The sequence below is a fragment of the Sinohyriopsis cumingii genome, chromosome 9 (assembly GCF_028554795.1).
Source record: "Sinohyriopsis cumingii isolate HCF-2022 chromosome 9, ASM2855479v2, whole genome shotgun sequence".
Lineage (NCBI taxonomy): Eukaryota > Metazoa > Mollusca > Bivalvia > Unionida > Unionidae > Sinohyriopsis > Sinohyriopsis cumingii.
In genome coordinates, this window is record NC_142969.1 from 14,907,490 (window position 1) to 14,927,019 (window position 19,530).

General features: G+C 34.6%; 1 protein-coding gene across 1 annotated transcript in view; it reads right to left on the reverse strand.

Annotated features, from left to right (window-relative positions):
- Positions 1–19,530, reverse strand: part of LOC149791308 (uncharacterized) — a 94,877-nt gene that overhangs the window by 36,705 nt on the left and 38,642 nt on the right. Inside the window, exons 16-22 of the mRNA XM_089969842.1 lie at positions 18,045–18,173; positions 16,347–16,472; positions 15,239–15,364; positions 13,282–13,398; positions 8,619–8,873; positions 6,125–6,253; positions 1,173–1,298 (exon numbers count right to left, since the gene is read on the reverse strand). Of these exons, the coding sequence (XP_089825968.1) occupies positions 1,173–1,298; positions 6,125–6,253; positions 8,619–8,873; positions 13,282–13,398; positions 15,239–15,364; positions 16,347–16,472; positions 18,045–18,173 (1,008 nt within the window). The remainder of the gene's footprint in view (positions 1–1,172; positions 1,299–6,124; positions 6,254–8,618; positions 8,874–13,281; positions 13,399–15,238; positions 15,365–16,346; positions 16,473–18,044; positions 18,174–19,530) is intronic.

A 19,530-nucleotide genomic window follows, 5' to 3' on the forward strand; every position in this document is an offset into this window, starting at 1 on the left:
ATGTCAATAAACCATATGTAAACTTGAAGAAAAATTGTAAATGTTTATGACTGATGCATTTTTACTACTATATAATTTTTATATCTGTACATGTAATATTTAACATGGACTATAAGAAAGAATATAAATATGTACATGTAGAAACTATAGTGAAATCATAGCAGTAGACAGCTTGAAAATAACTGACTCAATGATTATGAAACAAGAACATGTAATCAAGTAAACAAGGGCTGTTTGTAAGATGTTTTAGAGGCAAATATATTTTGCAAACTGAATCTGTAAAAATCACCAATGAATTGATTACAACTGAACTTAAGGTTGCTTCTTTGCCATGGATAATTCATGATCATTAGTAATTTTCCATACAACAGACATAAATATCTTATGAGTTTGAAATTTTTGGCAGTATCACACTGCCTTCATCAGCGACTAATGTTGATCACATGGCTAGTAATGGTCACATGATTTGAAGAGACTGGCATGGATGGATGGTAATTCAAGCCCCTCGTCACTGTTAGTGTTGGCCTCCACTGGACAAGGGCAGAGGGGGCTTGAACTATGTACATGTGCAGTGTTTAGGAATGTATGTGGCATTTATGCATTTATTTTGTTTTGTAAATATTATACAAAAGAGATGGCCTCCATGTGGATTGTTCTTAATAGCTAAGTCACCCCCTTAACATAAAGACATTATTATTAGCACTGTTATTAACAGTATTAAAATGCTACAAGATGTAGTGTAAAAAAAAAAAACAGTTCAAGCTAGGTCGACATCATGCGCATTTCATCTGACCAATGTCATCTGTCAGCCTGTAAGGCACACACTGGAATAGCAAGTAGCTGTTGGATCAAATGGCGTAGTTTTAGTTTTTAAATAAATGTATACATGCACAAATTTTTGTATATGATACAGTATTTCCTAGGAGGTAATATTTGTAAGAATACATGACAAAATAATAAGTCCAGAGGTCTCTTCATAAGTCTATATCTGTTAAAGGTTTGGATCACTGAGGCGCAGGCAGTAAATATTTTACTATACACATAATTTCAAAAGCACTAACTGAAAGTAAAACAAACCAGCAATTTAGCCTCAATAAACTCTTCTGTATATTCTCTATAGATGCTACAAGTTATTTTGATGAATACATTTGTGGTTAAAAAACTATACATACCCTGTGAGCAAGTCTTTCTGTCTTCTGTCAGGGCGTATCCAAAGTTACAGGAACAAGAAAATCTTCCAGGAGAGTTTTCACAGATTTGCTGACACCCTGACTGCCCTGCTGTACACTCATTAATGTCTGATATCAACAAGGAAAGAATATTGGATTAGGTATCACAATATTGGAACAAAACGCTTTGAGCAAAGTTTGTGCACAAATTGTTATTTACACATCCATCATCAATAAACAAACAATTATATTAAATTATATTTTAGGCTAGCCTGAGAATCAGTGGACTTTTTAATATAAATTTTTTAAAAAAATGATATTTCGTTGGAGTGAATTATGAAAAATATTTTTCCCTTTGCTCAACAGACATAGATAATATTATGACTAAGAGATCTGACCTGCCATTTTGTCACATGCTTGAACTTGAGTGGTAAGTATAATCACTTGGCATGCAGGAGTAACAGGTTCAAATCCCACAATGTGCTTTTTTTCTTTCTTCTATTAATTTTTTTTCTGTACTACTCTGCCTTAAATTAGGAACAATAATTCTTACTTTTCCATGAAAATATACAGAACACAGCATTTAGAAATTGGTATACACTGACAGTTAAATTAAATAACTTAAAAAACCTGCTACTTATCTGTGATTCATATTGCTGGCCATTACATTTGAGCATAAACTAAAAATAAAATTTGCTTCCTCTAGGTTATTAACTGATACAGTTGAAAAAGGGTGAAAAACGTGGTTTTTAGCACTTGTAAAAATGCTGAGCTTTCACTATATATCCATCACTCACTTGATCCAAGCAAATACTCTCCATATAATCATGATAAAAAATCAAAGGTAATAAGGTCAAATTTCTTAGATCAGTGAATCAAATGATTTTAATTTTTTTGCTTATAAATTCAATCAATGATGCATCCTCCTTTTCCTAATTGCAGAATACAAACATTTTATTGAACTCGTTATAGTTTTCAAATAATAATAGACTAACATGATTGATCTATGTCAAAACCCACAAAAAGATTCCAATTAAGAAACAGGGTGAGAGATTTTGACCTGTTTGAGTCAAATTTGGCTAGTAAAATCTGATACATCTTTATTGCAACCAATATCCCATCTACGATGATGCCAGAAGTTATAGAGATCATAGAGTGGTAACTTTTGATAAAAACTGAGCTGAACATTTCTCTTTGCAAAGCAGATGAACTGCTGGAATAAAGACTCGGAAAGGGAAGGTGCTTCTGACCTTGACCCTGAAAATATTGCACTTACTTTTGTAAGCCTTTAAAGTGAAGGGCCTTCAAACTCGTAAGATTCTCCATGATTAAAAGTTTAAATTCCTTTCAACACAAGGTTCTTTGTACAACAGCCAAGCATGAAGAAGATGCCTGTCCATGCAAAGGTGACACACTTGTGACTATAGATGTTTGAGTAGGTTGGGTTTTGTTGGGATTTTCTTGGGAATGGATATTGCTTGATCAAGCCGATTTTTTCAATGAGGAGTTGCTCCACCTGAGTGGGGATATCGAAATCACCTTGCAGCTCTTACCTGTCATTTTCTGTATTACCCTCAGTACCAGAACCATGGGGGTGGGTATGTGAACCAGTGAAACCCATCCCAAATGAATGATAGTGTATCCATAGCCAATGGTTCTGTGTCCAGGAAAGGACTGACAAAGGAATGCAGTTGTGACTATGATTTGTTGCAAAAAGGCCTGTCACTGGATGCAACCGTATCACACAAATCCTCTGAAAGACTGATGGAACAGCAAATCATTCATCATGAAGGTCTAATCTTTTCTTGACAGTGAGTCTACAAGGACATCGAGCCAGCAGGAAGCATATGATTTGGACAGTGATCTTTAGCTAGAAGCACAATGCAGAAGTCCCAAACCAGAATGCATAGGTCTGGTGATTTTATCTAATCTTCATTTGAGGTGGTATGACACAACAGAGTTATCTGACAAAAATGATAACTGCCTTGCCAAAGAGTTGAATCTTCTGAAGTGATACGAGTTTAGTTCCAAAAGGATGACTTAATGAGATAACTCAGCAGGTTCCAACCTGCCACTTAACAGATGAGTTCTCTAAATGTATGAACAGGAGTATATGCATAATTACTTCTGGTTAAAGGCATTTCTAGAGGAATTCCTTCTATCAAGCACTGATTGTTGCACCAGTGATTCAGGAATAATACTCTCTCTCTCTCTCTGATGGAGTCAACCAGAAAATAATCCCCACTGGACCAGCTGGGTCATATATATAGGGCACATCAAAATGAGGCAGAGAATAATCAAATCTGCTGATGCACTGAGCAAACTGTGGAGTTGCTGTCATGTTCTTGCTGACATGCACTTCCTGTTGGAAGTGAACTCTGCCAGCTTGACAATCCATGCCCCATTAAGTGAGGGAGGCAAAGGGTGGTTGTGGTTGGTTTGGATTTGTGGGTTTTACACCAACCACTATCACATGTTAGGCTAAACATGGTGATCAGTGTATTTGGTTGAGGAAGAACCAATGTTCCATAGGAAGCTACTGGTAAGCTATCTCGAGTGCCTACATTGATTAGCCAATACTAGAGACATTCAGATGTGAGTGAGCTGGATATGACAAGTGCCCTAGACCAACTGGCTAACTGGGAATCTGACAAATGTCGAGACTGGTCCCAATTTCTATACCAAGGTGGACAAATGTCGAGACTGGTCCCAATTTCTATAACAAGGTGGACAAAATGTTGAGACTGGTCCCAATTTCTATACCAAGGTGGACAAAATGTTGAGACTGGTCCCAATTTCTATACCAAGGTGGACAAATGTCGAGACTGGTCCCAATTTCTATACCAAGGTGGACAAATGTCGAGACTGGTCCCAATTTATATACCAAGGTGGACAAATGTCGAGACTGGTCCCAATTTCTATACCAAGGTGGACAAATGTCGAGACTGGTCCCAATTTCTATACCAAGGTGGACAAATGTTGAGACTGGTCCCAATTTCTATACCAAGGTGGACAAATGTCGAGACTGGTCCCAATTTCTATACCAAGGTGGACAAAATGCTGGGGTGGGTCAAGATGCGACATAGATGAGAAAGAAAAAATTTCTTGACCTACACTAAAGACGAACCTAACTACCATGTGTTTTTGAAGTATGTAGTTCAGATATGACCTTTGTGAAAACCCAATTGATATATTTCTCCCGGCAATCAAACCAAAGGACTTGTGTGTCAAGTGTGAAAATACTGTGGCTATGTACAGAATGATCACAAATGCACCCATCTTTATGGAAAGCTAGACTAACTGATTTAGCTGTTTAGAACCTCAGATTAGCTATGTACCTGTCAAGCCATCTAAGCTCTATGGCCAGCCCAAGATTTCTGTTGGCTTTGTGCACTAGAAAATGACTGGAACACAATCCTGGAGAAGTCAGCTTAAGAAGTCTATCTATCAATAAACTTGATGATCAATAAATGTTCTTCTATAAAACTTCTGCCATGTCCAGACTGGACACTAAGTCTGTCTTGAAAGGGTTAGATGAATGAGAAACAGACTGAATAAATGAAATGAAAAATCCGTCAGAAACACTTCGGATCACTACTGACCCTATATGACTCCATACCACAGACCCAACAGTCTGAATGTAGCATGGCTCACTTAAGTGACAGATTTCAGGTTACTAGTCAAATATTTAGCTGGTTATCCAAAGAGGTGATGTAGAGTATTGAATGAAGGAAGTACAGGCTTTGATGCTCAAAACATACCCCAGATGCCGGTAATTACAGGCATGAAAGCTATTATGACCGCTGGCTACTGAAATAAGAGAAGGACACTCTTCTGTCAGGCATCAGCCACTACTGGAGAGTTACAATCTACAGATACAGATTCCCCCAAGATCAGCAACTGCATTGTCATTTCTTGCACCAGTCGACATATACGACTCCAGTAATGTCTAAGAAGTATGCGAGGCATGCATATCCAAAGTCCCTTGTCCCTTCATTTTGAATTAGCCAAATGAAACATCCCTATCAGGTATCATATTAGATTGGGGGGGGGGCAGTTCACTGGCAACTGACGTCTTTAGGTGAACTTAAACTGTTGCATTCCTTCAACCTAGACTTCACCCATTTCTCTGCACTCTTTGCATGTTTCTGCAAAACTGAATAACAAATTTCTACTGTCTAAATTTTATATATACTTATAGACACTCAAGATAGATATCAAACCTGAAGACGAAATCCCTACTATTCACAATGTATATACAACTCAGGTAGAAATCAAACCTTAAGACCAAATCCCTACTGTCCACATTGAATAAACACTTCAGGTAGAAATCAACCAACACTGTGTGCAAGACAGATATGTATCATGCATATCTTCACTGACTTTGAAAGTATTGCACTTATGACATTTCATTGCCATAGTTCAACTGAAAAGATAACAAGGACCGAAATATCAGAAAATGAAAACCTGAAAGTGTTAATGTATAACAAAATCAAAACATGCAAAAAATTCAGACATTGTGCACATACTGTAAAAACAACCAACACTGAAACAGTTAAACATCTAGTCGATGAGTAAAAATGTACCAGTAGTAAGGGGAGGTAAGGGGTATGAGTTTCTTCCCTTTGTCTACATGTTATGTAGCTGGGAAAACAGAAATCTGTCTTTCCAGAATTGCTGGATTAGAAATAGAAGAGCCTGCCTTGAATATCCATGTGATCAGGGAATGTATTCAACAAAGAAATAGACTCTGTTTAGTTTTTAAGTTGTCTCTAGAAAAACATGACTTTGTCTACATTAAACCTTACATGGATGGACAGATGGATGGACAGATGGATGGGCTGAATGGAATAATCCTAGCTGTATTATTGCAAATGAAATTTAATAGGATATGTAGGCATAAAGAAGTAGAAAGGTGGATATATGTGTAATTAAATACTCAGATTACCACATACCTACACATTTAGTACTGTTACCAGGATCTGTGTTATATCCTGAGAAACATCCACAAGAAAATCCACCCAGGGTGTTGATGCATCTTTGCTCACATGTATTTAGGGTTGGGTCTTCACATTCATTGACATCTTCAAAACAGAGATAACATATATTTAGGGTTACGTCTTCACATTCAGTGACATCTTCAAAACAGAAATAACATATATTTAGGGTTATGTCTTCACATTCATTGACATCTTCAAAACAGAGATAACACATATTTAGGGTTACATCTTCACATTTACTGACATCTTCAAAACAGAGATAACATATATTTAGGGTTACGTCTTCACATTCAGTGACATCTTCAAAACAGAGATAACACATATTTAGGGTTACATCTTCACATTCATTGACATCTTCAAAACAGAGATAACATATATTTAGGGTTACGTCTTCACATTCATTGACATCTTCAAAACAGAGATAACACATATTTAGGGTTACATCTTCACATTCATTGACATCTTCAAAACAGAGATAACACATATTTAGGGTTACATCTTCACATTCATTGACATCTTCAAAACAGAGATAACACATATTTAGGGTTACATCTTCACATTCATTGACATCTTCAAAACAGAGATAACATATATTTAGGGTTACGTCTTCACATTCATTGACATCTTCAAAACAGAGATAACATGTATTTAGGGTTACGTCTTCACATTCAGTGACATCTTCAAAACAGAGAATCAAAGTAATAAGCTCAATAATTATTTGGTCTGGTGAGCTAACATGTTCAAAAACAGAACCCTGATATACACATACATATATAAGTTTCTGAAACTTGTGACAAATGAGAATGTTTCACAAACAAACATACCCAATATTTAAAGTGTTCAATAATACTAAAATTCTATGAGTTGCTGAAAACTTTAATGTTTCTATTATGTACATACAATATAACGTGTTTACTTGATTTCACAATTTTCTATCATGCACTAAAATTGTGTGAATGTGTATTCAGGATGTTCCATTTAAACATATATGGTACACAGGACTGTTACATTTAAACATACACGTTACCTGGGCTGTTACATTTAAACATACATAGTACACAGGGCTGTTACATTTAAACATACATGAGGCTGTTACATTTAAACATACATGGTCCATTGGGTTGTTCCATTTAAACATACAAGGCAGACTGGGCTGTTCCATTTAAACATACATGGCACCTAAGTAAAGTACTAAAACAAAAATACATGCCACTGTACTTGGATTACTTCTGAACTTAACCTGTGGGTGACTACTACATGTTGAAAGTACCTTCCCTGGGTCCAAAAGATATGTTTTACTGGAACAGCTTTCATTTGTACACGTTTCATTATTAATTAATCTAATTATGTTTGACATATCCTCTCCTAATAACCTCATCTCCACATGTATTATTTTTATTTTTATTATCATTATTATTGATATTATTATTATTACTGGCACTATAATATTGCAATGATCTTGTATCTACATTTACCATTATTATTGTCTGGCACCAGCCTTCCTATTCATCTCAAACACACATATTATTTTTGTTGTTGTTACTATTATTATTATTATTATTATCACCCTCCTATATTATTATTATTGTTATTATTATTATTATAATCATCACATCATGTCATTATTATTTCTTCTTTACATGGATGATGATAATGATGATTGTTATTATCATTATTATTATTATTATTATTATTATAGTCACCACTTCATATCTTAATCATTTCATCTGTACATGGATGATGATAATGATGATGATGCTTGTCACTAATACATCCTAAGTATATCAACAGTATATGATTTATTACTTTAATTATTACAGTTATCATTGTGTCTAGTATTATCAGATCCTAATAATCTTATCTGTATATGAATTTTCATTATTATGATTATGATTATGATTATTATTAATTTTTTTGGGGACACTATACAAATTCTTATCATCTCATTGGCACATATACTATTATTATTGTTTGGCGCCATCTAATCCTAACCATCTCAACAATATATGTATTATTATTATTAGCAGTAGTAGTAGTATGTTTAGCACCATACTGTTATTATCCTCTTACCCGTACTTGTATTATCATTTTTGTGATTATTATTATCATTATCCTAATCACCTTACCTGTACATGTATTATTATTATTATTACTATTATCCTCTTACCTGTACATGTATTATTATTATTGTGATTATTATTATTATTGTTACTATTATCCTAATCACCTTACCTGTACATGTATTATTATTATTATTGTGGTTATTATTATTATTAATATTACTATTATCCTCTTACCTGTACATGTATTATTATTATTATTATTATTATTATTGTGATTATTATTATTATTACTATTATCCTAATCACCTTACCTGTACATGTATTATTATTATTATTATTATTATTATTATTATAATGTTTAGCACTATACTATCCTATCATCTTACCAATACAGATATTATTATTGGCTTGATATCCAGGTACACAATTGCAGGTATATGATCCAATGGTATTGAGACAGGTTTTCAATGTACTGTTACATATATTGGGATTCTGTGAGCATTCATCGACATCCTGATCGCAGTTGGTTCCTGTCCACCCTGATTCACATACACAACCGCTTAGTGGGTCACATCTTACGGCTCCTCTACCACATGTACATGTACTGGAACAGTTATCTCCATAGTGGGGTTGGACACAGGCTGAAAGCAACAATAAGAAAATTCCATGTGAAAAATAACTGAACTCTCCTTTTGTTATTGGTGAACATGCTAAATATTGGTAAATATGTCAAATGTTGGTGAATATGTCAAATATTGGTGAATATGTTAAATATTGGTGAATATGCCAAATATATTTTGACCTTACAGAGATAATGTATTCAATAGAAATTTAAAAAGTAAAATCATGGTTCATGCAGCTAGAGCAAGACAAAATTCATGGACCTATCAAGATCAATCATAAAGTTTGTAAGAACCATAATTCCAGTTTTTTTGCACTATCAAGGGTCCACTGTGTGTTAACATGACTATAATTAAAAAGACAATCTCTGACATGGAACAAATTCCTGTGATGGACAAAATAATATGACTAATTGGAAGAACTTATGGATTGATTAGTCCTGAATAAATGAAGAACTTATTGACTGATTAGTCTTGAATAAATGGAAAGATTTGCAGACTGATTGGTCCTGAATGACTGGAAAGACTTGTGGGCTGATTGGTCCCAAATGACTGGAATGACTTGTGAGCTAACTGGTCCTTAATGACCGGAAAGACTTGAGGATGGATTGGTACTGAAGTCAGCTGATTGGTACTGAATGATTGGAAAGACTTGTCAGCTGATTGGTACTGAATGATTGGAAAGACTTGTCAGCTGATTGGTACTGAATGATAGGAAGGACTTGTCAGCTGACTGGTACTGAATGATTGGAAAGACTATTCAGGTGATTGGTCATAAATGATAGGAAGGCCTTTTCAGCTGATTGGTCATGAATGACTGGAAATGGTCCTGAATTATTGGAAAGAGTTGTCAGCTGATTGGTTGTGAAAGACTGGAAAGACTTGTTGACTTGTTGGTCCTAAATGATTTACAAGAAAAATTGAATCTCAGTTTTATCATTTACAGATTAATGTAGTGAAGATGTCAAATCCTGCACTACCTACAAAATAGTTGGATAAGAATGGTGATGGTGTTGGACTACTACACTTGCAGCACTTCTGAGTCAGATCCCATTACTTCTAATGTGTCTCTAAGCAAAGCTCTTGGGTGGCAGAGGCATCAAGGTGAGTGAAAAGATATCTGTTGAAAACTGATGCCTCAAGATGGACATCATATGCTGGAAGTCTTTTGAGGTAAGCTACAGGTGTGAGGGTTCATGAGGATGTCTAAATAAATTGTATATCCTCCACAGCAAGTGCCTTGCCACACTATTTGATAGACTGATCAATGCATGCTTGTGTAGACTGGGTGTTGTATGCAGGAAGTTCCTAGAAAGTTAGACTCATCTACTGGGAATCATAAGCAGAAAGTGCCCAGCAGCACTGTGTACGTTAGACTGATTCATGTACAGCTGGTTTCATGAAATGGGTTCTTGAATATTACAGCTCTAAACTCGGCATCATACACAGGAAAATCTTGGCGAAACTATGCAACTCGTGGAACTATGCAATTTAATTTTCTGGTAGCTGATACTGTACGACTGATTGTGGCCATGGCCAACTTCAATCAGAGTTATATGGGTGAGTCTACCAGGTATGGGATATTGATTCATGTGTCTCAACCTTCCAAAATTCTGATATGTGAGACTGTAACTTACGTTTGTTGCAGTTCTCCATCTCACTGCAAAGAAATGTTATGATGCAAACCCTTTTGTGCAAGAAAATGTTTTCATCCCTCTAGCTATGATTGACTTCTATCTATAATATGCAAGTCTGACATTTGTTTAAGGAATGACAACTAGAAAAAAGTACACATGTTGAGTGCTTGTCAGGCTGGTCTTGCCCTTGTTCTGCAAAACAAAACAGATGTCAGACTGGTCTTGCCCTTGGTCTGCAAAACAAAACAGATGTCAGACTGGTCTTGCCCTTGGTCTGCAAAACAAAACAGAGTAGACCTTATCTACACTGATAGTTTTGAATGCCCTGCATTTTGAACTAGTGATGAGCCATGCAGAGTTACTAAATATGATAAATACCTGTAAATGGGTGCACATGATCTGTACAAGTAGAGAATTAGAGCCCTATTGATATTTAGAGATTGGATGCTAAATAATCAAGTCAGAAATATCCTGTAGAAAGGCAAACTGACATCCTGTACATTTGGAATGACTGAAGCATCACTTATAGTAATAACAAGCATGAACTGGAATTCAAATAAAAAATACTAGTTAACAGCCTACCCATATTAGGGCCAATTATGGATTGCCTATACAGGTAAAATCACAGAAGTGTCACCTGTAGCAAACATTTATGAGCAGGACACAAATGAATAAACCTTGTATAGAAAAATATCTGTACTTATCCAACATGAGGAAAAGCTATACAGTAATATAAACAAGTTTTCTATACTACACAAAAAATGCACATAATAAGGAACTGAAGTGTAATTATTAATACTCACAAAGTAGGGACTACAATATCACTTATGAGACAATGTTACCTGTTAGAAAAGGCCCATAATGACATACTGTACAGGTAAAATCAGTAAAGAGTCATGTATACAGCTATGCATTAGATGCTAAGAGAAGGTAATATAGAAACTGCATGTATCCTGACTCAGGTAGAAATTATACAGCAATATTAAATGAGTTTTCTATATCATGCACTTATAGCAATGAGAAGGGACTCCATTGTGACCTGTGCAGGTATGTACCAAAGGTAGCTAATTGTGTTAAAACAGTAAAGTGAAACATCAGCAAACTTTTTCATCAGTGTAATGAAGAACTGGAAATGTATAGAGGTGAAAGTCTTTCCAATTTGTCTGAGGTAAAAAAAAATTCTAAACTGTTTGTTTTGATTTTGCAAGGCTTCTGTTGTAGAGAGCATGCTACTTTGAAAGAGAGGAAGTAGAAACTTAAAATTTCACTGGATTTGGCACCAATTCCTGTGCCAAGGTGAGATCACCCTGCCTGACCGCCACTTAGGTGGGCAATATCTTTTAGCTTTTAGCTAAAGGTTTTTAACCTGGGAGGGCTAGATTTGCAAGGTAGTAATAGTAGTTCTCCTGAGGTATTTTCTAAGGATCAGGTAATGTCAATGAAGAAGAAAAGCATAAATTAACAATTCAGAATGTTAAGTAGTCGCTAGTACAACACCCCTTTTAGAGTAAGCAATAAAACCATGAGTTATAACAGCATGTTGTACTCATGTTCAAACGAGACAAAGTCTGCTGAATGTGACAAATTCACCCCAAATTTGGAAAAAAAAGATGAGCAAGTAACGTATACAACCTGCAGATAAGTGATTCCTACACACAAAAAATCCAAATTCCAAGGTGGATGGCTAACAGTTTTCACTTAGTTTGGTATGGATTGATGTGGAGATATCCATATGATGCTGCCAGGACAGAAGTGAAGCTAGAAACTGGCAACACCTGGTGGTGGCAAGGGAAGGTAATGAGCAAGAGTTACTGCCATTTGTCTAGTATCTGAGATTGACAGAAAAGACAAACGTTTCATCTTTTTAGCTGGGCTGGATTTAGCAAGTAGAAGGTTTATATCACAAAGTTAATGTTACTGGTGAATGTAATTGAAAGAGAAATTTAATTGCACCAGTTTACTAATAGGCATGAAGGAAACAAGTTCAATATAATAAAGGTTAGATTTTCATGTCAGGAAAACTAAAAATCTGTAGGAAATGATAGCACTAAACTAAATGAAAAATATTTACAAATCAATAAAACTGAAAACAAAAAGTACAGTCTGCTCACAATTTATTTGTTTAAATTTGCTGTCATTTTCATCATTTCAACTATTCTGAGGCTATAGACAAGAAAATACAGCGGAACTGATCAGTCCTTTGAAGGATGCAGGGTATTCAAGTAACATAAGTCCGAGTTAATTACATTTTACTGTATATTACAATCATATATAAGATGCTGTATCACTACCCAATATGTAGTCATGGTGAAATTTACGGTGGAAATCACCCTGTATTTAATGTGTTATCAAAAATGTATAGGGGCCAGGTGGTCTAAAAGCACTCACCGTTACAGATCACTGCCATCTCTGCATGGGTTTGAGTCTCAGGCTCAGCCAATGTGGCAATGTGAGAAAGCTTGCCAGTAGCTTCCTCAAGGTCTGTGGTTCTTTCTGTGTTTCCCTGGGTTCTTCCTCCACCATTAATACTGGCCACCATGTATAGCCTATCAAGTGCTGCAAAATGGTGTTAAACCCCACAACAACAACAAATGTATACTTACAAGATGAAATATCACAACCAAACATGTAGCATTGAAAACATTTACTGTAGAAACCACTGTGCATTTAACATGTCATTACAAATGTATACTGATAAATACAGGATATTTTACCACTATCCAAAGTGTAGCCTTGTAGATATTTACAGTGGAAACCACCCTGTATTTAATGTTATTAAAATGTATACTTACAGATGCAAGATATCTTATCACTCCCCAATGTGTAGCCTTTGTTACATTTACAATGGAAGCCACCTTCAACATTTTCACAAACTTGGGAACATATCTTCTGTTGACATTCATTAACATCTGAAAATAAAAAGAACAAGGGACTCTCTTTTTTGTCAGGCACCCTTTATAATTACCTAAACATAAATAAAAGTAAATTATGAATATATGCAAATATTTCCCCCACTGTTGCTTTGTAATTAATTTCATAAATCAACTTCAGAAAGCCATGCATTTTTTCAAATCATTTCTGACTGACCTAATGAAAAAATATAAAGATCAAAAGCATGAAGCAAGCAGTTGTCTCCACCTGACTACTTAGGACATGAGGTCTCCTCTGTGTCCAAAAGCACTTGGTGACCCCAAAAATGGACCATGATGATCAAGTTCTAAAACAGGATTAACATACTGTTAATGATATAATACTGTAAAGATCATTTTATACGGAACATGTTGGCCATCAACTTACAGTGTCAATACTGTAAGGTAAATAATCCCATGTAAAGAACTTTTATGTTTGCTCCAATCATTCTTTGGTGCCAAAGCAAATATTCTGTTCAAAGATGGCTCCCACAATTAGAGTTAATTATACTATTGTGATGATGTGAGAGCATATAAAAATATGACTCAGCACATTTATGCAATGTGAACATGTGAGGGCATCTAAATGTAAGCCTGACCCAGTTGAGACTTAACTTTGAGACTTATGCAGGTGGAATCTGGGTCTTAAAGTAGAATAAAGAAGTGCAAAATCCAATCAGTCCAATATGATCTTGACCTTTCATCTTCTTGTACTTTTGATCCTAAAGGAGAATTTTGTTCCCCACAGAATTACAGAAGTTGTTGTAGGAAAAGTCGGAAGCTGACACCAACACAGGAGATAAAATTTTAAAATGAAATTTTACCTCAAACATTTTGTGCTAGAAAAAATGAAAATTGTAACAATTTTGTGTTGGTTTCTGCAACATTTTGATGCTGGTGAGGCAAGAATCAGACTGTCAATGAATGCCATCATTGCCAATATGCCTGTTTTTATGCAAAAATAAACATTAAGGAAATTCTGGCAACATTTAAAAGACCCCAACACAAAATACAAGATTATATTATTAACACATATTCATATGTACCTTACACTCACACAAATCTGTAGCTGTCAGCTGATACCCAGATTATATTATGAACACATATTCATATACATCTTACCTTCACACAAATCTGTAGCTGTCAGCTGATACCCAGATTATATTATGAACACACATTCATATACAGCTTACCCTGACACAAATCTGTAGCTGTCAGCTGATACCCAGATTATATTATGAACACACATTCATATACAGCTCACCCTGACACAAATCTGTAGCTGTCAGCTGATACACAGATTATATTATGAACACACATTCATATACAGCTTACCCTGACACAAATCTGTAGCAGTCAGCTGATACCCAGATTATATTATGAACACACATTCATATACAGCTTACCCTGACACAAATCTGTAGCTGTCAGCTGATACACAGATTATATTATGAACACACATTCATATACAGCTCACCCTGACACAAATCTGTAGCTGTCAGCTGATACACAGATTATATTATGAACACACATTCATATACAGCTTACCCTGACACAAATCTGTAGCTGTCAGCTGATACCCAGATTATATTATGAACACACATTCATATACAGCTTACCCTGACAAAAATCTGTAGCTGTCAGCTGATACCCAGATTATATTATAAACACACATTCATATACAGCTTACCCTGACACAAATCTGTAGCTGTCAGCCGATACCCAGATTATATTATAAACACACATTCACACATATTTAGCTTACCCTCACACAAATCTGTAGCTGTCTGTTGATACCAAGATTATATTATGAACACACATTCACACATATACAGCTTACCTTCACACAAATCTGTAGCTGTCAGCTGATACCCAGTTCGACAGAAACATACTTCTTGATCTGTTTCATTTCTAGTACAACCATGAGCTCCAGTGCAGTTCTTCGTGGGACAAATTGTGGCATTCTCTATAATAAAAAAAAAAGAAATAAGAATAACTCTGTGAATAAGGTTATTTAGTGAAACCTGCATTAGGTCCCTATGGAGCTGAAGCATCACGTAACTTCATATGGTGCAACATTCAGGTCCTCATCTTTCATAAAAAATGAAAAATGCAGTCATTACTATAAAACATACATGTTGTTACCAATGTATATTTGAGACTTTCCATACCTATATACACAGACCTACACATGTATGCTGCCATGCTGATTCTTTACTGAAAACTCACATGCAAAAAAAGAAACCACCATGCACATAAACACCAAGCAGAACAATATTAAGTGTTGACACGATTCATAATAAACCTAATATTTCTCCATAACCCTCCATCTTTTTGGAAATAGATGCCTCTCTGAGACAATTAAAGATATCGTTTTCTCTGTCCTAGCTCCATCTCCTCTAAGCTGTTAAATGAGGTATGCTTGATAGTGTATTAGATTTACATAGTAAAACAAATTGAATTATTATGCCATTTTACAAATATTGCTTTCCATTGAGGAAATTATTTTCCTCAATTGGTCACAAAACAATCCAAAGGTGCCATGAATTATGAAATGATTATCTTTAAAATTGTAACCCTGACAACAATAATGTTACTTTATCATCAGAATCTATTAACAAGCAACACAGTTTGTATCAAGCCCACCTTTACTTTAAATAAATAAAAAAGTAACACTGGGGTTAGTCAACAGTTTCACTAATATTTATTTATTTGAAAGCAAAACATTTTAAAAATTATTTATTTTTTGGGGTGGAGGATCACTATAGAAATCTTCTATGGGAAACTTCCACCAATTTAATGTAGACTAGACAAAAATAAATTTTACAGAAATGTATTTTATTTTCAAAGAAATGAATAATAATTAGATAATGTTCATTCTCTAACATGTTTAATGAAGACATTTTCTGAACTCATCCTCTAAATATACAATGAAAACATTTTCTGACCTTGTACACATGCTTGTCTTGTGTTGTTGTAAATGTATCCATTTTTACAGCCACAAATATACCCTCCATATGTGTTATTACATTCCTGGTCACACCCAGATGTACCCTCTAGGCACTCATCAATGTCTGAAAATACATTTCAATATTTTATTGTTGAGACCTATATTATTAATTTCTTTTTGACATGTATAGTAGGTGACAGAATTTTGCCTATAGATTTCAAATAATCTGGCAGGAAATGTTTTTTACTATGGCGGCATTAATGGCTTTGGTACACTAGCCTCATACATTAGTATTTTCGGATCATTACATGCACAAAACTATGCGTGTTAAGTTCTGAATTAGAACAAATTTTATATGCCATAGGGAAACCTTAAAGGTTATAAAGCTATGACACCAAATCAAATCTGTTCTTTCCCCCCAACCTGGAACAAAACATGAATGTTGCTTAGTAATAATGTAATACAGATTTTTATACTTTCCAAATATTTAAAGCTATACATGGTGTGAAAGAAACACAAAACAAACTGGCATTCCATAATTCAGTGCTTCTACCAACATCAATATGTGCATGGCATTATAAACAGGTAAATAGTTTCACTATCAGTGTTCAATACAGAAATACTGATCAAAAATCATCAACAAATGCCAATCAATCATGTCAGATTAACAGGTATGTAATAAAATGGTACCTGATTGGTAAATGTGAGGCATCAATGGTATCGAGTATCCATTTAAAGTGTTCTGATCTTTAGAAAATAGTATGAAAGAGAAAAATGGTTAAAACACAAATAGAAAAACTAAACCAAAGAAAAAAAGTCAATGATGTGGTCACAGTGCTAGTAATGAACAAAGCTTTACTGAGATATTGCCAACAAAAAGCTGTACTGAGATACTGCCAACACAATGCTGTACTGAAATATTGCCAACACAATGCTGTACTGAGATATTGCTGACAAAATGCTGTACTGAGATATTGCCAACAAAATGCTGTACTGAAATATTGCCAACACAATACTGTACTGAGATATTGCCAACAAAAAGATGTACTGAGATATTGCCAACAAAATGCTGTACTGAGATATTGCCAACACAATGCTGTACTGAGATACTGCCAACACAATGCTGTACTGAAATATTGCCAACACAATGCTGTACTGAGATACTGCCAACAAAATGCTGTACTGAGATATTGCCAACAAAATGCTGTACTGAGATATTGCCAACACAATGCTGTACTGAGATACTGCCAACAAAATGCTGTACTGAGATATTGCCAACAAAATGCTGTACTGAGATATGCCAACAAAATGCTGTACTTAGATATTGCCAACAAAATGCTGTACTGAGATATTGCCAACAAAATGCTGTGCCTGATCTGCTAATGGCAGCAAAAAGTTAAAAACTGTATTTTAAAAACTGTATGCCAAGGCCTGAAGATTTAATTTGATCAGTAATTTGTGTCCAAAACAGAGTGCTTACAATTTTATGACTAGGGTTACACTGTGTGTTATATTGTGTGTGTATTATATTGCTTGTGGCTTACAATGTCTGTGTGTTATACTGTCTGTGTGCTTCATGCAAAAACAGAATTGGGAATACATACTGACTGAATGCAGAAAAACTATACGTCCACAAACATTGAGGATGAGGTCAACAAAAAAACATAGCACAGGTGTTAAAAAGTAAGATTGGTACCTTGACAATCCTTTCCATTGGAGTGTAATCTAAATGTACTGTTACAAGTACAGTCATAACTTCCTTCTGTATTAACACAGGTCTGGTTGCAGCCATGGGTAGCATTAGTTGCATTACATTCATTTATATCTGTAATATAAACAAATTGTGTATATATATATATATATATATATATGTGTATATATATATATATATATATATATATATATATATATATATATATATATATATATATATATATATATATATAAGTACCACAATGTCAGTTCTATTGTAAGCAGGATTAAAACACATGGTCATTATGATCATTGATAGAACACTTTCTTTACAGACTTGGAATCTTACTATGCAAAACAGGATTCCAAAATTGTCATGTGACGTATATTTCAAGTGCCTCATACACACATGAACTGGATGCCAATGCATGCAAATTTCCAAATGCTATTTCTACCTTTTCATCTTTATAAAGTTGTAATGCAATCAGTTATTAATGTTAATAGCAAAACTAATGAAAACAAAAATATTTATTCAGGTAATTTATTCTAAAAATGTAATGTTAGTCTCCTTTGTACTTGATGAAGTATATGATCAATTTAATTATGCATTTGCACAAATTACATTATTTCTTCTGTACAAAGGCTGTTTAGTCAGGTAAATATTTAAAAAAGTAAATGTTTGTTAAAACTTAGGGAAAGTGGCTTTGGGGTATCATTAAGCATGGGGTTTTCTTTGGAAAATTGCTGTATGACAAAAGAATTGAAGGAAGTAAATTCAGTTTTGTAGTCACTTGTTCTTTATTGATATAGGGCACTCAGATTTTGTTTTGTTATCTTGTTAATCAAACATTACATAGATGTACTACTGAAGTTGAGGGATCTGGGTTAACATAATGTTAGCCATGCCTAAATGATATCTTATGAATCTTTTCAAACTTGAATACAGTATCACACTGTCTTGCAAATGATATATGTATCTGTTCAAACTTGAATACAGTATCACACTGTCTTGCAAATGATATCATATGAATCTGTTCAAACTTGAATACAGTATCACACTGTCTTGCAAATGATATCATATGAATCTGTTCAAACTTGAATACAGTATCACACTGTCTTGCAAATGATATATGTATCTGTTCAAACTTGAATACAGTATCACACTGTCTTGCAAATGATATATGTATCTGTTCAAACTTGAATACAGTATCACACTGTCTTGCAAATGATATATGTATCTGTTCAAACTTGAATACAGTATCACACTGTCTTGCAAATGATATCATATGAATCTGTTCAAACTTGAATACAGTATCACACTGTCTTGCAAATGATATATGTATCTGTTCAAACTTGAATACAGTATCACACTGTCTTGCAAAGCATAATAAATCATAAAATCATTTTGGAACAGAAATGGTAGAGTGAAAGAAAGATGATGCTTGCCAAGAAATGAGGTTTTTGATGATGATCATCATGATAATAATGAC